A 21,694-nucleotide genomic window follows, 5' to 3' on the forward strand; every position below is an offset into this window, starting at 1 on the left:
ATAAATGCTCTAGCTTTGAAGACCATCCACAATGGTTCCAATTCCTCTCCGCAGTATTATCTCAAATACCCTTCCTCCGGCTCCAAACTGTTTTTTTCTTTAATGTGTCTATAATTTTCTATTTATAAATTCTGCCTAAAATGGCCTCTTCTAGTACCAAAATTCCACCTATCTTTCAAGAACTATCTTGAATTGCCTCTTGTATGTAAACTTTCTTGATCATTCCAACTGAATTTCTCTTTTGAACAGTAGCATTTTCTGCTCTGAATAAAATTATTTTATACTTACCTACAGTAATATTGCATTGAGTAACATGCAAAAACACCCTAATTGCTAAATAGTGGTGGTGGTGTTCAGTCGCCAAGTCGTGTCCAACTCTTCATGACCCCCATGGACTAATGCACATCAAGCTTCCCTGTCCCTCACCATTTCTTGGAGTTTGCCCAAGTTCATATCCATTGAATAGGTGATGCAATCCAACTATCTCATCCTCTGTCACCCTTTTCTCCTTCTTTCTTCAATTTTTCCCATCATCAGGGTCTTTTCCAATGAGTCAGTGTAAGTTATGACAAAATTCTTACCCCAAAATAATTATTGGAATATGACAATGATACTGCCATTGTTCAAGATATTTTTGGAAATTCATCAAGGTAAGCCACATACAGGAAGGAAAAATCAATTACTTTATATTTGCATTTTTAAACAATGAAAGTTATCTTGACCATATCACTTAATTCTCCTTAACAAACTCCAAATGACTTTTAAAATTCTTACTAGAAGTCTACAGAGAACAAATAACTACCATTAACTATAAAGATATATATTCAAACAGATTATAAAAGAAATTACGAAAGTCCACAAGGTATTTTAAGTGGTGACAGCATCCCAAGATAGGAACTATTCTGAGATCAGCATTCATTGGAAGAGAACACATCTGTTCTTAACACCTATTTCACAAGTGACATAGCGTATGTAGGGACTAAGTTTGGGTTCTAGTGAAATCTGGGTTCAAATTAAACTCTATCACTTACTAGCCATAACCTTGGAGCAAATTACTTACTCTAAGCCTCAGATTTCTCACCTGTAAGATCTACTTTCCTCATAAGTCTGTTCTGATAAAAGAGATAAATGCTTACTGAGCAGTGCTCAATATAGTACAGGATCAGGAAAACTAAAAAAACAAGTAACATCCTGAGACACAGGGAGTTTAACAACACTTACTCAAGACAAGGATTAAGTCTCATTATGGGTAGTTTATAAAAGAACATAAAACTCCTTTTAGTTCTTCAGCAAACAATACATTTTTGAAGCTGTGTATAAATTATTTACACACGCTATTGTAATAATTATAATAAAAGCAAAAGCACTTATTTCTGATGTTTTCTCCTGGATTTGCTTGAATCAAGAAATATAAGAAATGAGTTCAGTTCTCTAGCTGCTAAGTCTCACAGACACAGGCTTCTTTTTTAAGATTTCTTCCTGCTCTAGGAATTACTAGTCTCATCTGTCTGCGTTATGGTTCATCTCTAAAAGGGTGGTTGTTGCTTTTCCTTCAGGTCTTTCACAGTCCTTTGTCTCTTTCCACCTGTTTTATCCTAGTACTCTCTAATACTGCCTTAAACGCCAACTAGGACCTAAAACATGTAACTTTTAAAACTTTTTATTTTTTGCTGTGATGCAGGGCATGTGGGATCCTAGTTCCCTGACCAAGGATCAAACCCACATCCTTTACATTGGGAGCAGTCTTAACCACTGGACTGCCAGGGCAGTCCCCACATAGCCTTTTTTAAAAGGGTTAATTTGATATCATAGACTGTTTTAACTTTTGGTCAAGCATTCATTCCCTGATACTATTGCCTAGTAAACTTCAGTTAGCAGGAAGGAGCTCAAATGGCTCCTGTGTACAATCCATTCTCAGTATGTCCTCAACAGGCAACATGAAATAGGATATTTATGCTAAGAATTTGGACTTCTTTGGACACTTATTCTGACCTAAATACTCCTAAAAACAAACCAAAACCATTAAGTGCTTAACAGAACTGCATCTTGTCAGATTCTTAGGGGAGTAAAAAAAGAAACTACACACTGTCTTTTAGAAAAGGATTTTTTTTTTTTTAATTAGTAAAGAGAAGAAATAGGCTAAATTCTCAAATCCTATTTGATTTTACAAACTGACCTATAACATCATCCTTGGACTCTCCCTCTGTGTCCATTTCACTCACAACACACATTCTCATATATTCACCCATGTGAGGAAGGGATTTCCTGTTAATACTATTTGGCCAAGGCCAGAAGTAATCTGTCAACCTTGTAACTACCCACTGAAGGTTAAGAGATAGACACTCCCTCTCCTCTATCCACCTCTTCCTTCTTCACTCTGTTTCAGGAAAATGGTATTGATCACTTTTGCTCCAAAATGAGGTCAGAAGTTTCCATTATCCAATCATCCATCCATTCATTCATTCATTTATATATACATAAATATCAATGACAAAATTTTCTTTTTCCATAGCAATTGCTAGAAGTCTGGAGGAAAGATCACCTGAAGACCCCAACTCTGATACCTATGAGTGTGTGAAAAATATCATACTGACTTTAAAAATAACTCTTTAATTATATTCACATAAGAGGAATAAAGGGCAGCACCAGGCTGACTAGGGAAGGGAGCAAGTTCTCCCTCTGTCCAGATGTCAGCCTGGCACCGTTCTGAGATCACACACACAAGTGGGGCTGGGTGTGGAAGTAGAATAAGGGAGAGGACTGAAGAGACAAAGGTAAGAGGGGAGAGAAAGGGCTTGCAGTAGTCTCAGTCGGTGGACTCCAACACAGATTCACTCAGCGCAAGGTCCCAGTAGTGCTCAGCCCCATGCTTTTTGAAATGCTCCCGAGCCATGTTCTCTGTAGGGCACTGTTTGAACTTCATCTCCCCAAAGCTCCGGTCTTTGGCTGTACCCTGGGTAAGAGACAAAACGTGTAATTGAGAGACACTGCAATTTCTAATTTAAATCAGATATAATAGTCCTTTATAAAACCTGGTAACACTGTGTAGCAATGTGTCTAGCTGAAAGTGATTTTATGGTAAAAAACAATTCTAACCTCTACCCCCCTGGGCATCTGCTGAGTTCTCATGACTTTCTATGGGTTTGTTTTTTTAATTGAATGCAGGATTTCTGTGCTCTGGTGCCTGGATGGAAGAGTACGTCGGGAAGGACTATGGGAGATGGGATGAACTTGTTTCCTACCAGGGCTCTAGGACCTTTGAGGAGAAAGGAGTTAGAGGCTAAAAGGACTCTTTTCACAAGACTTAGTGAGATCTTCATACCAGCAGGAGGGTTTGGGGCCCAATGACAAAGAACAATACAGGGGTGAGGGGGAGAGAGGAATGGGGGTGAGGGCTACTTGCAGACAACTACAACAGAAAGATACAGTGCTTGGTGGAATCATGTTCTCACCAAAGGCTGCAATGTCAGTCACAAATGCAACCTCAAGAGGCTTTTCAGGGACCAGATTCCAAAAAGGAGGCAAGAGCAAAACTTGGCTTGTTTCTGAATCTGAGAGATAATTCCTGAGGACTCTCAGAGGTAAATGAAGAGAATTTTAAAGAGATGATGGGGCTGGAATATTAAATATGCAAGTGGGGACTTATGAGACACAGAAACAGTTATAATGGTTATTATCACCTAATTAGTATGTATAAATTGGAGGAATCTGGGATAAGACAGGACACATGAAAATCAATCAGTAGCAATTACCTATAGAGTGGTCTTAAGGAATCAGGGAGCTGGAAGGGACTATTTCAGTCAGGCTCTGTGTGGTTAGAATGTATTCTAATGAGCATTCACTACTTTTGAATTAAAATACTACTTTTTTTGGCCACACTTCGGGGCATGCAGGATCTTAGTTCTCTAACCAGGGACTGAACCCATGACCCCTGCAGAAGTGTGGAGTCTTAATCACTGGACCACCAGGGAATTCCCGAAGTACTACTTTTATAATAAAGAACTGGTTCCGAAACATGAGCACATTTTAAAACTAGAAGATACTCATGTATTCAACCTAAAAGAATAAAAGGAAAAAATTAAATCAACAAAAAGGTAGAAAATACTTACAATGTATAAAATGTATTTTGAAGTGGTAATATAAAGGATTACTGCAGTATATCAAGTTAACAATACAGTTACTGAGGAAAGAAACTTTTAATGCTTTCTAGAGAAATAGGATAATATTTTACACTCCACAAAGGGTGAATGAGCCCTTAGTTCACAACTTGGCCTGAACAAGCATATTCACTCATTTATTCATTCTTCAGAACTAATAGTGGTTCACTAGGAAAATTTTTGGGATGAAAGAATTGTACAACCATAAAAATGTTCCATTTAAACAGTGATTTGGTCACATTTTACGAAGCATCATTACATAATAATTAGGTTTTCCACCAAAAAAAACCAATAGCGAGGGAAAATAATATCCACATTTTATAGACAAAGCAACATTATTTCATATTAAGTGTTACTTCATTGCCCAATTGCACAGCTAGTAAGTGGTACTGCCAAGTTAGTCAACTTTATATTCTTTTTTTTTTGGCCATGCCATGCATGATCTTAGTTACCCAGCCAGGGATCAAACCCATACCTCCTGCATTGGGAATGTAGCATCTTAACACTGACCACCAGGGAAGTCCGCAACTTTATAGTCTTAAGTCTAGTACTTCTCTCACTATATCCAAAGAAAAATCCTACAATTCATTTCCCTCTTTCCAAGTGTCATATCCATGACTGTGAAATAAATAAACGGAGAATTTGTATTCTTGCCACCAGTTTTCCACAGTTTTCCCCAGATGGCATAAACTATACACCCATCAGTTTAACTAAAATATAACCAGGAAGGACTTGCTGCCAAATACTTAACAATGAATTCCAAAAAGAAACACAAATTACTTAAGGGATGTTATTATTTATAAACAGTCAGGAATTAGCTGAAGTTTTGCCTCACTGTTTAACAGAGGATCACCTACCTCCCAGACTAGTACACATTTGTTGGTTTTCTTCACAGCTTCCTCATCAGATTCCTCATCATCTGGAAAAGATAATATAGCTAAATCTTGCTCTAGACTTATACTAGACACCAAGATTTAGGTTCCAAACAAACAGTATTCAAGCCTACCCAAATTATTTTAAATATTACCACTTTTTCTCATGTATTGGGATCAAATATCTTCTGTTACTCTTTATTTCCCCCCAATTAGACTGATATCTCCTATCCGACAGGGACATTAATTAATTCAACAAACATGGATTGAGTACCAACTCTGTATCAAGAGCTGTGCCAGGTACTGGGAATAAGGAGATAAAAGAACAATAAAAACGTGTCCTAAGCACTTCAGATGCCAAAACAATAGAGTCCATTCTCAAGGAGTTTTTAGTCTAATGAAAAAGGGCAGATATATGGAATGAAAATATCTTAGAACACTTGCAGAACAAAATACAGGTCAATTATCGTAAAAAGTATACTTTAAGTACAAAAATACAATGAGGAAGAACAAAAAGTATAAGGCAAAAGTTATAAAAAATAAGGTTCTCTGCACATGGTAAATGCTAACCCAGGTCTTCAAAGAAGAGAAGAATAAATTTTGATGGAAGAATGATGGCAAACAAATATATACAAGATAAGCGTGGGGAAAAGAAAAGTATATTTTTCTGAATGAAGCAGAACTTTTTTTGGTCTAAAAAATTTTTTTTGCCTTCAATCCTCTAAAAAGCTTTTTATCAAAAAACTATACAATATAGACAATGCACATATGACCGTGCAGCTTGCTAAAAATTCACAAACTAAATGTACTTATGTAGCCGGTACCCAGATTCTGGGCTAACAGAGAAGCCAGCAAGTAGAGAGGCCTTACAGGGCAGGCAGGAGAGTAACTAACATTCACACAGTAAATACTTTATGAATGTCCCGCATATTGAAAGCCCAAAGGGTTTTTCTAAAATTCTTGAACATTATCTAGTATCTGCAAGAGTGTTAGAGACAGGGAATAGATGAATGGACCAAGTACCATCCCACCCACCTCCCACTTAATCCCCTCTAACCCCCATTCACCATCTCCCTTTGTATTAGATGTTTGTTCATCCCACTTTATCCGATGCAGCATGAGACGCTTAAATTTCTTCTGGGCCTTGGGGCCTAGAAACAGAGAAGAAGAATTTTGCCAGAGTTGTGGAAGACAATGGGGTAGAAGGAACCTCTGAGCTCACTCAACGCTCAGACATTAATATGGTAGCTGAAGCAATCCCAGGAACCTCATCTTAGGTTCTTCTACTTCAATAAATAAACAGAGGCCCAAGCTATTTGACACAGGCGTGACTCTAAGGTGCCATCTTTTCCTCCTTTCTCCCCACCAGGCTCGTCACTCCAAGGCCTAGTTGCCTCACGTGTTTCAGACTCACCCCCTTCCACTACTACCACGTTGACATCCTTGTGCAGTACCACCACCCCTGTCAGGTACAGCTGCCCCGCATTGGCCTCAATCTTGAACTTCTTGGCTGGGTTGCTCAAATTTCGAACTCTGGAGAAGGGAAAGTTTAGTTATGGGCTTCATTTTAGCATCAGTAGCTGACTGAATGGAATGGCAAATAAAGATGGGTCCAAAATAGTTTTCTTTCTAAAAACAAAGGCATTTGGAGGAGGCAAATATACTAATGTTTGAAAGGTAGAATTGATGAATCTAGAAGTATTTCTACTGGCTTAAACTTCTTCAAAGTCTAGCACAGTACACTTTACAAAGTAGCAGGTAATCAAAATTTACTCTAAGAACGAAGGAGAGCTATTATCCATCATCCGCAAATATTTATATGCTTGCTTATTCTTGACAATATAAAGATCTACAAATTCTTTGCCCTCTAGATGCTTATATGTAAAGTAGTCACAATGCTATGCATGTAAATTTCTATAAGAATACACAAAAAACTGTTAAGAGACAATTACCCATAGTGAGTGGACCTGATGATCAGAGAATAGGAAGGGGACTTTTTCAGTAAGTGTCCTTCTTTATTGCTAGAATGTTTTTTATCTTAGTAAGCATTCACTACTTTTATAATAATGTACCATTTCTATAATAAAGAACCAGTTACTAAACATGAGCACATCTAAATAAAAGACATATATATACTTGACATAAAAGAGTAAAATGAAAACATTAAATCAACACAAATGGTAGAAAATAATTACAACACATAAAGTCCATTTTGGAGTGGAAATAAAAGGATTACTGCAATACACTAGGATAAGGATACAGTTAACTGAGAAAAAACACTTTTAATGTTTCCTAGAAAAAGAGTATTTTATGCTTCATAAAGAATGAATGAGCCTTAGTTCACATCTTGACCTGAACAAGCATATTGGCATTCATTCTTCAGAACTAACATTAGTTCACTAAGACCTCAGAGATAGAAGAGTAAGTTTTTAACCCTCATCGCTGTAAAAGGTCTACTAGCTCTTGATGTATACCAGGATCATTAAAGAGAGTATAGAGCTGATGTTAGGTATGCTTTATACCAGTGATTCTGCCTTGAGCACTTGGAAAATGTTTTGGTATTTCTAAGGGAAAGGCTGGCCCAGTCTGGACACCTACCTATATACAGATATGTGTACCCCCTGTGAAATGTCTTCTTTAAGCTTTTTAATTTTCTTGACCTTTCTCTGTTCTGCTGTAAGTTTTCGGGCAGCATTGGCCTCTTCATGCGCTCTGTCGTGACAGGAAGGACATCCACAAGTGAGAAAGGCATTGAAGATCAGAAGCAGGGCTGAGGGAAAGAGAGAGCAACGGAGAACTCTCCCCTCCCTCCAAATATGGATCCCCCAGAAGAGTTCGGGAAAGGTACTTGCCCTGGGTTTCCACCCAATCCCATGGCACTTACTTCTGTCTTTTTGCCATCTGAGCTCTGACATGGGCTTCTACCTTCGTGGGGTCTTGAACAGCTTCTGTTCCTAATACTCGCATCAGATTTGAAATTCTCACTGCAGTGAAGAGTTGAGAGAGATCAATCTCCTAAGTCACCACTCCAGCTAGGGTAATCTGGCAATCTCTTCCTAATAATTCATATTGTTCACCTATTTCAAATCTGCTCAAAACTCACTTCCTCCAAATACTTCTACCTTGAAAGCCCAATTAATTCAGCATTTGCAGGAGGTCAATTAATCTCAATAATTGGTATACATATATTCACGTTGCTTGAAAATTCGTGAAAGAAAACGAACTTAATTTTGTAGGCATTTTTCACTTTCACTGCAGCATTTAGTGAAAGATCCTATACATAACAGTGCTCACTCAAAATACTACTAACTAATACTGGAAACTATAGGAGTGAGGTTTCTTAAACTGCATTTTCATTTTTTAAACATTTAAGAATTATGTATACAACAACTCTGCGCAAATATTCCAACTACTATCTCCATAAACTTCAAGACTATTATTCTTCCAGGAAGGTAAGAATATTATATGGTCAACATTACTTAAGAAAAAGACTTAAATGACCTGTACAATGACTATGTTGACCTGATTTAATAAAGACAGTAGAAAATTTGGGAAAGGACAAACCAATGAATGATTCTGAGAAACAAAAAGCATTCAAATAGAGAGAGATACTAAAGATCCTCTAGCATGACAGGAAGAAAAACTTGCCACCCTTTCTTCCCTGCCTCTAAGATCTATACCTTTGGGTTCTGGAGGAGGCATCAGGCCCAGCCTGACTTTCTCTTGTAGCTCCTTCTGTGCTTCCCTCCTCGTTTGCCTTCGAAGTTTCTTCTGTTCCTTCTTGGTCAGATATACTCCCAGAGTAACTGGTGTGTCATTGTCAACTGTCAGGCAGAGAAATGAATATACCAAAGCAAGAAGCATATTGCAGGGATAGAAGTAAATATCAATTACATTAAAAAAAACTTTACAGCAACACAGATGGACCTAAAGATTGTCAGACTGAGTGAATAAGTCAGACAGATAAAGACAAATATATAATGCTTTTATGTAGAACCTAAAAAAAGAGTACAAATGAACTTATCTTTTAATAGAACAAATAGTTACAGCCGCTGAAAACAAACTTAAGGCTACCAGGGGCTATGGGGAGAGGGATAAATTAGAGGACTGGGATTGACATATACCCATTACTATATATAAGGTAACTAATAAGGATCTACTACATAGCATAGGGAACTCTACTCAATACTCTATAATGGCCTATATGAGAAAAGAATCTAAAAAAGAGTGGGTTTATGTACAAATGATATACTGTGCTGTACACCTGAAACTAATACAACATTGTAAATCAACTATGTCCCAATAAAAATTTTTTTTAAAAAAGGACCTTTACCTTGTTTTTAGTTATTTTTAGGTCATCATAGTAGTATTACAGTTATGTTTTTATTAAGTATTCTTGGAACTTTCTTGGTAGTACAGTGCCTAGGACTCTGTGCTCCCAATCCAGGGGGCCTAGATTCAATCCCTGGTCAGGAAAACTATATCTCACATGGTTCAACTAAGAGTTTGCATGCCACAACTAAGACCTGGTGCAGCCAAACAAATAAATAAATACTAAAAAAAAAAAAAAAAAAAAGAAAGAGTAAAAAGTATTCTTATCTTTCATTGAGTCATGTTCTAACTTGTTTTTCTTTAAGCAACTGAACCCTTTAATAAACTGAAATGTGGTGGATATCGAAAAAATGATTAGAGCTGCTCTGACTGCTCTGTGTGAGGATTTGGGGTAGGCAGAGGGTATCCAGAACCCCATCTGGATCCTACCTACTAAACCTCAAGGTGTCTATGGAATCCAACTTGAAAACCACTGGCCAAGATGATGAAATTCTAATTTAAGAGTTACAAGGATTAGGAAAAATCCTCTGGGCTCCCAAGTCAATTTATTAAAACAAACAAAACCCCCTACATTCTTCTAATGATTCACATTGAAGACAACTAAATAGATTCTGATTAAGTACAATTCAGTGGTTATTACCTTTTTATTATCTCAAAGTCTCAATCTATTTTTCTGAATTTATTAGAGATCCTGATAAGCAAATTTACTGAGTAAAAACTAACCTTCTCTGTTCATCTCAAATCTTATCAAAGTGTTAGCATCTTCTGTGATCACTTGAAAAAGGAATGTCAGTTAGTGTTATCTGTATATATGAGAAAATTCTGCATTGTAAGTGATTTATCCAGGGGTTTTAGGTACAACTAAAACCCATCTCCTCTAACTAAGCCAACAGACTTTCGATACAAAACAGATAAACAGAAAGGCTAAGGACAAGGCAGACTGAAGATGGCAGGGGTTTAGTGGTGGTATGCTAGACTAGAGTTGGGAGTCAACACTACTGCAAAAGCCCAATTTGAAATACAGATATACATCAGTGAGGCCATCTCTAGTTTAGACCTCAATGCTCTGTAATAGCTTCACTGTCCAATACTGTAGCCACTAGCCACATGTACTATTTAAAAATTTAAATTGAAAAAAAAATTTAAAAAATCAGTCCCTCAGCTATATTAGTGCAACTCAGTTTTCAAGTTCTCAGTAGTCATGTGTGAATAGTAGCTATAGTACAGACAGCCCAGACAGAGATTACATCCCATTATCACATAAATTCCTATGGGCTAATACTTCTCTAGAGCTTTGACTAAGTAATCTCTACATTACCTGGAGGGTTGAGCTGGGCTGGATGTTCAACAAGATTTGTGATTCCAAAATAATCTTCTCTCTTGGGATTTTCCTCTGTACTAAAATTGGAGGAAGAAGGGAAAACAGGATATGTGGGTAGAGACGATTCCAAGAGAGAGGCAATCTTAGAAACACAATGAAAAAATCCACTCGCCATAGTGTATTCTAGTACTTATTAAAAATATTTGCATATCTATATATGTAATTAGATTACGTATAATTTTCAAGATAAGAAAATGGTCCCACTAAGGTTGGATGCATTCTCTACACCAGTCATTCTCAACCTTTTTTTTTCCTACCCTAACACACTTAATAGATACCATATTCTGTCATTAGTAACAATAATTCTCTGGGACAGTGGTTGACAAAGGAGGCATAAGGAAAGGCTGAAGCACAGTCTCCTTAAGTCATGTATCAGAATAATGGAGCAGATATGATTAAAGCTCTCTGAATGTTTCTTATATACTTTATCATTCTCTCCCTCATCAACTAAGAATCCTTTCTCTATTCTAGGACTGGATCTTTAAAAAATTTAAGCATCTGTTATAAGTAGCAAAAGAAGGTAATTAAGAAAACAAATATGCTAAAAACACTAACAATGTATAACAAAGCAAGCAGAAAATATTTGTGTCCAATCCTCCTACACTGATTGACCCAGAAAACTAAAATCAACCTGTAGAACATGTTCTTTATGGAGCTTGTATATGGTTATCTATTTGGCTTAGATTTAAAATTTTTACTTAATGCATGAGTACCATCTTTCCCATTAAAACTCTAGCCTTATTAAAAGGTATTAACCAACAAACTCACAGGTCAAAGCCATTGGGAATGATGTAAGAGTCCCACCACTCAATTTCAGGGATGTCACCTTCCTTCAATTCCTTCTTAGGAGCAATGAGGGCCAGTCTAGTTGAAGTATGAATGCCTGTTTTTCGAGCAGCCTGTGAGATCTCTGCCTGCAGCTTCTCTAGTTGAGCCTAAAGACAAGGTAAGACAAGAGGATAAACTGGAATCACAGAAAACAGGGAAGTAGTAGAATCCCAAATCGTAAAACACGCCCTTGTTGAACTCTTTACATCTAACACAACAAATTCAGATTTTCTGAAAGCTAAGAAAAAAGAGCTGTTCTGCTTTACTTTATTCATTACTTGGTTGATTTCCATATATTTGGCTCTCATCATCACCCCTCTATCCCAGTGCGTGCCTGCAGCAAATATGCAGAAATGGAATTTTATGGAAAACTTCTGAGAGGATGAAAACAAGAAGGTCAAAGTCATTGAATATATGGTCAATTAAACTATCCAGGAATGTGGATTGTCTGCAGCAAATTTTAATAGCAGGCTAGTTTTTCCTCAGATGTCCTGAGGTTTCTGAACAGTTTCCCTCCACTGATTGTTATATGTAGAGAATTTTCAAATTCAATTTCCTTTCTACCTAAGTAGAACGTAAGTAACTGAGAAACCAAATCACTAAAAATCAAGTATTCCAGGAATAAATACAGTATTTTAAAAATTACTCACTGCTTTACTACTTATTTATCTAATTGCCAAAAACATATAGAGAATTAAGTTGACAGTATTTCAGGATTATATTCAGTTTCCTTTGTCACCTTCCTAACTTCTTCAAATTTCTAGATTTTATTCTAAGCCAGATACCTTTGTCCGTAATCGTTGGGCAATCTTTTCAAATTTGCCCTTGTCATGGAATTTAAAAGTGCGTCTCTGGCGCTGGGAAGGGGCAATAGAGACTCGTGGATCAAAAAAGGTATTAGATTCCATGTCTTCTGATGGCTTTTCTTTTAGCTGTTGCTTGAATTGTTCCCTCTTCACAGCCCGAATATTGGCCTTCAGAGTAGGCATTCTGTGTGTCAGCTCAATTTCCTTGCCTGTTGCATCTACAGTTCGACCTTGTTCATCAAGAATCAGTGGTGTAGGTTTAGTTTGATCTTTTAACTCCACCTTCCTGAAAAAAAGCCCAAAAGAGGAATAAATCCCATATAAAACAATAAGGCAGGCAAACAAACCGACAAAAAATAAAAACAAATCAAAACCCACAAGAGACAATTAGATTACAAAATTCTAAGGAATATAAACCCATCAATGAATAATAACATCTTAACTGAATATATGAAGCTGGACAGTTGAGTATGGAGTATAATCAGATGAAATGAACTTACAAATTACAATGGGAAGAAGTTGGAATCCTATCATTCTTTACTCCTGAATTCTTGAGTCAGGGAATGGCAAACCAATTGAGGTGCTAAAAATAAAGCCTATCACCTTTACCCAGTTGCAGAGAATGCTCAGATCTGGTCTCACTCAATGTGGTCTAATGGAAATAGCTCTTGAGTTAGGAACCAGGAGACCTGATCCTATTCCTAGCTCCAGTACTGGAGGAATAATCTTAATTTTAGTTTTACCATTCGTAACAAGAAGATAATTAAACTCTGCAACAGGGAAACCAAGAGAATAAATTCAATTGGTATTTACTGAATATATGTAAGAAATATGAAACTAAGAAATGATTTAAGTTCCTTGGAAGAAAGGGATCAATAACACTCAAAGGTATTTATTGCTTCTCAAGCTTCAGAAAAAACGAGTTCCATGAAATAGATACTCACGGGGGAGCAATGCCCATAGCATGGAGATTGGCCAGGCCCACCATGTTGGCATTGCCGATGAGCCCTGGCTTCAGTGCCAGCTGGGCTTGGATGCGGGCTTGTAGTTCAGCTGCTTTCCTTGCCTTCTCAATGGCATCATTCATGAAAGTGGCGGCCTGGGAGGGCTGAATAGTGTTGCCAATTGGAAGTCGCTCTGGTTGGGAGGATGAAGGAGTCTTTGGCTGTGAGATAGAGAAAAAGAAATCAGAATCAGAAAAAATTAACATAGGCAAACAGATCTCTCTCTTTTACACACACACACACACACACACACACGGTGGACTGTGGTAAATTGAGGGTGGAACATGCAGTCATTTTCTGGACTCTCATTTGAGTGGATGGCAAGAAATTTTGTGTTTAACAGTCTTCTTTTCAGAGAAACCTGAAAAGAGGTTACAATACCTGAGGTGTAGGGGGGCTAATGAAGCTCAGTTGCTTTTTCCTTTCCTCAATTTGCCGTGTTGCTGCTTCCATCATCTGTTTGATCTGCTCTCAGTGGAGTAAAAAGTTGAAAAACAGTTAACATTTTTTTTTTATTTCTCCCATACAGGTTCCTAAACTCAAAGGGCTTTTAGATCTAGAGAAACTAGTGTTTTTTTTTTTAATGATCCCATCATATTCTGCCTGTACCATAGGATAGCAAATTTAGTAAAGATAAGCTTACACAGTTAATCACTGGAATTTTTCAACCTATCTTCCCAAGGCAGGACTGGCATGTTAAGTAGTAACACAGCTTGATGAGTAAGACTCTGGAGTCAGGGAAACCTGAGTTTGAATCTTAACTCTTGCCATTTAATGCCTGTGTGACCTTGAACATGGTATTTAATTCTTAAATCTCCAAGTGTCTAAAAGGAGTAAAAACAGTACTTATCTTACAGGTCAACTGTGAACACTTAAATAATGCATGCAAAAGTAATAGAATCCATAACATTATTTTAAAAAAAAACCAAGCACTACTGGTCCCTGAGTTCCTAGTTTGGGTAACCAGAGTCCACAATGTAGACTTGCTTCCTAGTCTCCATCAATTCCTTCCTCTGTCCTAAGGAAATTCAGAAAAATAAGCTTTGAGAACATGATCCAGTAACTCTTCTTGAATTTTCCAAAACAGTCTGCTGTCAAGGTGCTTCAAGGTTATTTTTTTAAATTTATTTTTAACAATTTCTTAAATAGTGACATATTTACATAGTTTAAAATGCAAAAAGTACAAAAAGTATATTCTGAAAATATTTACTATTTATATGGTATCAGAATTTTTAAACAATGCCCATTTTAAATACACAGATAATTTCTATTAAAAAAAATACCAAGTCAATCTGAAATTATTTAAATGGATTAAGCTTTCTGCATTATATTATTTGGAAATTCTTCTCTGCCATCATGCTGAGTTCCACTTATTTCAATAATTTTCTTAATGACACAGTGAGGTAGATATCTGAGCAAATGATGTATGTAACACACCTTCCTTGTCACATAATAGGTGCTCAAAATGCTATTTCAATAGCCTTCAACTGGGCTGTTGTTGTTGTTATTCAGTCACTAAGTCATGTCTGACTCTGCGACCCCATGGACTATAGCCCGCCAGGATCCTCTGTCTATGAGGTTATTCTGGCACGAAAACTAGAGTGGGTTGCCATTTCCTTCTCCATTCAACTGGAATCTCTCCTGGTTAAACCAAGAAATGATGAAACATAAAGCAGAAAAGAAAATTTTCCCAATGCTAACATTTAGTTTAAATTAAGGACACAATAAATCCATCTCTTTCTTCTTCAGCTCTCAAAACCACTGCTTCCAGTTCTTAACTACTAACCTGGAGCTTAGTCAGCATGCCAGGACTCTCTGAGGGAGGCCCAGGGATCACTTCCGGCTCCTCTTCTACCTCCTCAAAACGGGGTATCCGTCGCTTCTTTACTCCTGATGATTCCTTGGAGATCTCAGAGTCATCACCAAACACTTCCTAAGGGAACCCAAGGTGAAAGAAGAGTTGTATCCCTGCCCATGGGAGAAGGGAAGAACAATTCTAGTCCTTATCAGTATTCTGTGGCTTTTCCCAGAGTCTTCTATACCCTCCACCAAATGGACCATCTCACCCATCTCAACTTCATTATTTTCCTACTCCAGTCAAACAAATTTCATCCCCATATTCTTATAAATGTTCCCATGCCAAGGTCTTTGCAAATCTTACTGCCCACATTTGTAATTATCTCCCTCAACTTTTCCCCTAATCCAGACCCTGCCTAAAACTCACCTCCTCCAGGAAGTTTTCCTCATTAATAATCTCATCCCACTCTGATCAAACTGTTGTTTCACATCCTTGTAGCACTTAAGAACTTGGTTCATACTAGGTAAAATTACATTGTTGATATTTGCTTGCCAAGTGTTAAGTCTTTCAATGTCACTATGTCTCCCAACTAGCGTCTAAGCTCTTCCAGGATAGGGGTTTTCTCTCTTCTTCAATATTCCCCGATAACACTTTGTTCTCATCTAACAATGGTAACTCAAATATGTTGACTAATTTGCAGGATGAACTTAACAGGACCAAGAGTGGCCAACTGGAAGGGACAATGGGAAAAAGCAAATGTACACACCGGTGGTAGGCTTTGGGTGACATCCCCTCTTCACTAGGAGGGCTCGTGTTTTGCAAGGACATATCCTCGGCCAGGGGCGAGCGCTTCCTGGAACTCCTACAGTTCAAGAAAAAGGACTCTCCCATAATATATTGTGTGGGATGGGGACTGAATGGACCAAAATGGGACCCAACTCCCAAGGCTACCTAGATTTCCTTCAAGAAACCATTTTTATTAATCCCACCCAATGTAGTCACTTTATTTGTAGCAGGCCCTCAGCACTTATATAGTAGCATGTCCTACCAAAAACATAATCTTCACTCTACAGATCTGTGAATTTCTCCTTAAGTGTAACAAAATTCAACTAAGTCTGAAACTTTATAGTCAACCTTAAAATTTCCATGAAAACTGCTACTTGGATTTTATAATTTTGTGACTTATTTTGTTCAGCCCTCCCATCCCTAAACCCTTGAACTGTAAATTCCTTTAAGGCAAGGACTATCTTTCATTCCTCTGATCACCCTGCAAAACCCTAAACACAAACAGCACACAAATCTCTATTTCTCTTGGTTCCACAGCTGGGTCAGGGACCAAACAGACACAGCTTATTCATTCTTGTACCTCAGGAAAAGCAAAAGGATAGCCAAGGAATCAAAAGCACTTTAGAAGGTTTGATGGAAGTCACAGAAAAGATTTTAAGAGACAGACAAAGAAAAGAGATAGATCAGCTACTTGACACTGTTAATACTGAAAGAGACCATGACCAATCAGCAGCTACCAGATAAAAAGTGAAGAAAGTAAAGGAGTAATGATGGTCCCTTTAAGTATTCCATTCATGGAGCCAGGTGACCGGCAATATGCTATACAACAAAGAGTAGGCTCTCAGGACATACAGTAAAAAGTGAGTTCTTAGGTATCCTATCTACAAGTCATTGCAGAGAAATATCTGAAAAGCAGGAACAATGAGGTCCATAGCTCAGGGAGCAGTGAAGTCACATTCTGAAGCAATCTATTAGGCCTCAAATAAATCAAAGCATAAAATCTTAAAGTAATCAATTTATTTATTTTTTAAAAAAGGAGATTTAGGGAAACATAAGAACCAAAACTCCTAACTGTATATGAAAAAGGACAAAGCAACCGTTTTCTTGGAACATTTTAACCCATGAACTTAGGCAGTTCATCACCATAAGATGGTGATAATACAAGGTCACCCCTTCTACTTCTATATCTAAGTACCTCTCTTAAATATCAGGTATTCTAATAATGGATATTAAAGTGTGAGCCAGGTAAGCTCAGCAACTTTGTTACCATTCAAAACACTCATCAGATAGTTAACCGTAACCTACCTTTAGCTCTCGTTTCCTGCTCCGGTCACTGCTGGACTTGGAATGCCTAGAGCTTCGGCCTTCCTCCACAGCTTCAAACAGTTTGTCCACAAATCGGAGAGTAGAATCATCAAGAAAAGGTTTCAGATGGTCTGACAAGAAAAAAAGAGGTGGCAAGGTTGAAAAGGTATTTCGTCCAGATACCAACACTGGAATTTTATGCCTAGGAGGGAGGGAAATGCTTTCTTAAGTTTTTTGTAGGATTCTCATAAATTCTCTTACACTGAATGCTTTTGCCCCATGAGATAAAAATACAGTTTTAATTTTTTGGAGTAGGAAGTAGCAGAGCCAGAGCAACCTGTTTAGGCTGAGCGTCAAAGTTTAGGATGAATAACCACTATAACTTTTCCTAAACTGCAAGCTGGAGGAGACTACCATTAACAAAATCTACCTCCTTCTACTTTTTAAATGTATTTTATAGAGACGTCTGTATGTTTAGATGTTGACTTGAATATACCCATCTGACCTTAGCATATTTCCTAAGTATATATAATTTAGGTAACTCAGTGCAGTGGTCAAAGGAAATCAGTCTGAGATTCAAAATATGTCACAAATATTATTTTAAAAAAAGAAAAAGAAAAATTAATTATTTAGGCTATTTCCATTATAATGTAGAGTGAAAAAGCCACCTTAAAACTAAATATTAAAAAAACTAAGAAGATGGCATCCGGCCGCATCATTTCACAGCAAATAGAAGGGGAAAAGGTGGAAGCAGTGACAGATTTCCTCTTCCTGGGCTCTAAAATCACTGCAGATGGTGACTGCAGCCATGAAATTAAAAGACATTTGCTTCTTGGCAGGAAAGCTATGGCAAATCTAGACAGTGTGTTAAAAAGCAAAGACATCACTTTGCTGACAAAGGTCCATATAGTCAAGGCTATGGTCTTTCCAGTAGTCATGTACGGTTGTTGAAAGCTGGACCATAAAGAAGGCAGACAGTTGAAGAACTGATGGTTTCGAACCCTGGTGCTGGAGAAGATTCTTGAAAGTCCCTTGGCCAGCAAGGAGATCAAACTAGTCAATCTTAAAGGAAATCAATCCTGAGTATTTTATTTAGGATTCATGCTAAAGCCGAAGCTCCAATACCCTGGCCACCTGATGCAAACAGCCAACTCACTGGAAAAGACCCTGATGCCGGTAAAGATCGAAGGCAGGAGAAGATGCCAGCAGAGGATGAGATGGTTGGATGGCATCACCAATACAATGGACATCAACTTGGGTAAACTCCAGGAGATGGTGAGGGACAGGGAAGCCTGGTGTGCTATAGTCCATGCGGTTATGAAGAGTCGGACACAACTTGGTGACTAAACAACAATTATAATGCAAGAGAAAATAAAATGTGGCCTGACCTTTTTTTCAGATGCTCCTAACACAGAGAATTTTGGGGAAGTTCAAAGCAGCATTTGCAGTCATCTAATATGTTAAGCCAAAAGATTCAGAAAGATCACACATACCAGCTGCTTTCTTCTTGTCCATGCCCTTCCCCACACAGTTCAGTGCTGCTGTGACCACTGTGGGCTCTGAGAAACCCAGCACCCTCTTCACTGTCTTCTCTATCCATGGTTTCAGTTCATCCAGCTCCCTCTTAGATAGTGCCATTCTTTGGGAAAAGGAGGATAGCGCAAAACAGGATTCAATACTGCACCTAAAAAGAAATCAGTAAAGTTAGAGGACAGGAAAAGACTAAAAGGACCCCAGGCAATGATTAGTGTATCAGGAATGCTTTCCCCACTGCTATTGTCAATCCTGGGCAAGTTCCTCTAACTTCATTTAAAGCCAAATACTCTCAACTTATACTTCAAAACAGCAAGAACTACATTCTGTTTTTTAACCCTAACTCGGTAATATCATCAGCTAATCAATGAAATCTGTGGAATAAACAAACAACCCTTGGGAAGAACCTAGTCTGAGAAATGAGTTCTAGCTTCTTTTCTGATTAGCATATTCAACAAGGACTGTCAAACATATAACATGAAAACAAGACTGAAAAAGCCCACTCACAGGCCAACTTTTCTATTCTTCCTATTTCCAGGTAGGCATTCCTTAACCCAGGGCTTCTTTTAAGGGACACAAATAAGAGATGGCTTATCTGGGTTACATCTCAGATTAAAGCACCTAATCCTCAAGACTGTTCTGCCACATTTCTCTGTATTCATTGTGATCCCAGTGGGAATTCTGTACCCAGATCCTTTTCTCTTTTGTCCTACAGGGTCTCCGTCATAAACAATCCCTCAGTTCAGGAAAGGTTACCCTCATGCACTGTGGTGACCTGAATGGGAAGGAAGTCCAAAAGGGAGGGGATATATGTATATGTATGGCTGATTCATTCTGCTGTACAGTAGAAACTAACACAACATTGTAAAGCAAGTATACTCCAATAAAAATTAATTAAAAAAAGATTACTCTCATTTTGGATGTACTCTTTTCACCTTTATTTGTCTACTTTTTAGCTTAATAGAGAAACCATCATACAAGACTACAACAATCTGTTATTTAATGCAAATTGGTACAATTCTTAAACTTTATTCATGTTTACAGTCTTATCTCCTACTGAAATCTCAAAACGCTACATGAGCAGAAAGAAAATTTTATTTCTATAATTTTCTCCATATTGTCTAAAAGACAATAAATTAGACTGACCTCAATTCCAAGTTAACCTCCTCCCAGAAGTGCCACACATCAGGGTTCGATCTGGGTGTCAATTTTTCAAGATGTTTTAAGACATCTTTTCCCTAAAAGGTACAGCTTGATTAACTTCTAATTGTTGGCAGGTTTATCCTCCAGAAGACCTATTGCTAAATAGTGTATGTAATTTTGGTATAACTATATGAAACTAGTAGCTTAAAGTCATGAAACTAGGGGTGTAGTATTTTGTGCCTCAGTGACATGTAATATGAATAAATCTGCAGTGGCTTTATTTACCCATCAGGAGATAGCAGGATAGCCTATCAATCTCAACAGGTTAACTGTGCATTGCTCAAAAGAAGCATATTCAGACACCATAGAGTGAAGAGCTCACACGCACCTCTAACATTTATCAGCCTTCTGACAAGTAATTCCTCTGAGCCTCAGTTCACTCATCCTACAAAATGAGGACAACTGTCATTCTTATAAGGCACTTAATTCATTCAATAAATATTTACTGCAAACCTAGTACGTTTCAGGCAGCCCTCTGAGCTGAGGATACACACAACGGTGAACAAGACAGGAATTCTTGCCTTAACAGAACTTATGTTCCACTGGAACTGAATCATAGGCTAGAAAGGGTAAACAATTTGAAAAGCCAGAGTTACAAATGGGGCATCACTCTATTAAATGAAAGGTGTGCCCAAGCACTGTACTAACAAATGTACACAACCTCAACCCATTTCTCCATAAGATAACGTGCAAACTAAACAGCCAATGGGCAAAATAAAAGTTCCAAACATAATGAGCTTTGTCACTAATCAATTGCTCAACACTAACTGCGTGGGGGTAGGGGTGGGGTGTGGTTCTGGTGTGGAAGGAGAGGAAGGCAGAATGATCTTTGAATGAGCAGGGAACAGAATTTAATATTCTGAAGGATTTCCTTTCTCTATGTTCTTTGCTACAAGTCGAATTTCATCCCTGAAACTCCCATTCGTTTCTTTTTTGCTCTTTCCGTCTCTCTAACCAGCCCCCTACTCACCTGTTCTACCCCAACTCATCTCAAAGCTAGTCCCCTCAGCTCGTCCCTTTCCCGCCCCCGCCCTTTGCCTCTCAACAACCTCATTACAACCCATTCTCCCACAGAACCTTGTTCTTTTCTCAGCTTCCTTTCCGCTGAACCTTCCCGCCTCTGTCCTTCTCTCGAACTGAACCCTACCCCAATCACTAGGACAACAGGACACCCTCTCCGGGCCCCGGGCCACTACTCACCTCACAAACTTCAGCCCCTGAGACGGAGCCCGAACGTTACACCGGAACCGGAAACCCTCTGGCCGCCCTCTGGCCTGCCGTCGCTACCGCCAAGGCCGCCGCCACGCCGCGGTCCTACAACGCGTGACGAGGGAGGGTGGGGTCGCCGGTTCGCGCAGCCGTAGTGGCTACTTTTCCCCAAAGAGGGAGCGCATGCGTAGCGGAGCCCTAAAGTTTAACGTTTGCTAGTTCCTCGCCTCATTGGTTTCCCCAGGTAAAGGTGTGCAACGTTAGTGTTACCTGAAGCATAAATTGGGCTGCCTGTTGTATTCCTTCCAGGCTTCCCTGGTAGCTCAGACGGTAAAGCGTCTGCCTGCGATGACCAGGGTTCGATCCCTGGATGGGGAACATCCCCTGGAGAAGGAAATGGCAACCCACTCCAATACTCTTGCCTGGAAAATTCCATGGATGGAAGAGCCTGGTAGGCTACAGTCGTGGGATCGCAAAGAG

The 21,694-nt window shown here is 38.4% G+C and overlaps 1 protein-coding gene across 8 annotated transcripts; it reads right to left on the reverse strand.

The window, feature by feature from the left end:
• Positions 1-2,466: 2,466 nt before the first annotated feature.
• On the reverse strand, positions 2,467-21,330 carry PRPF3 (pre-mRNA processing factor 3). Of its 8 annotated transcripts, XM_040230770.1 has the most exons (19): positions 21,206-21,287; positions 20,334-20,390; positions 19,949-20,040; positions 18,763-18,953; positions 17,270-17,400; positions 15,945-16,040; positions 15,167-15,313; positions 13,762-13,845; positions 13,321-13,541; positions 12,356-12,662; positions 11,511-11,677; positions 10,680-10,759; positions 8,710-8,853; positions 7,914-8,013; positions 7,628-7,741; positions 6,444-6,562; positions 6,097-6,180; positions 5,015-5,076; positions 2,467-2,953 (listed from the first exon to the last, which is right to left on the reverse strand). In XM_040230770.1, exons 7-19 carry the CDS (start codon positions 15,182-15,184, stop codon positions 2,807-2,809), a joined length of 1,647 nt encoding a protein of 548 aa, XP_040086704.1. In that variant the 5' UTR covers positions 15,185-15,313; positions 15,945-16,040; positions 17,270-17,400; positions 18,763-18,953; positions 19,949-20,040; positions 20,334-20,390; positions 21,206-21,287; the 3' UTR covers positions 2,467-2,806. The 8 variants fall into 8 exon arrangements, 7 of the variants coding, with proteins under 7 accessions (XP_040086704.1, XP_040086705.1, XP_040086700.1 ...); XR_005719336.1 differs by lacking the exon at positions 15,945-16,040 and having other exon boundaries at positions 7,628-7,799; positions 21,206-21,269; XM_040230771.1 differs by lacking the exon at positions 20,334-20,390 and having other exon boundaries at positions 21,206-21,301.
• Positions 21,331-21,694: the final 364 nt, after the last annotated feature.

This window comes from Oryx dammah, unplaced genomic scaffold (genome assembly GCF_014754425.2).
Source record: "Oryx dammah isolate SB20612 unplaced genomic scaffold, SCBI_Odam_1.1 HiC_scaffold_28, whole genome shotgun sequence".
NCBI classification, from domain to species: domain Eukaryota; kingdom Metazoa; phylum Chordata; class Mammalia; order Artiodactyla; family Bovidae; genus Oryx; species Oryx dammah.

Bases quoted from the DNA above. Each gene is read 5' to 3' on its own strand.
- PRPF3 (XM_040230766.1), bottom strand. The intron at 13,542-13,761 runs GTATTGTAACCT...TCTATCTCACAG, and splicing joins TTAGCCCCCCTACACCTCAG to CCAAAGACTCCTTCATCCTC. The intron at 11,678-12,355 runs GTATCTGGCTTA...CCTTGTCTTTAG, and splicing joins CCCAACGATTACGGACAAAG to GCTCAACTAGAGAAGCTGCA.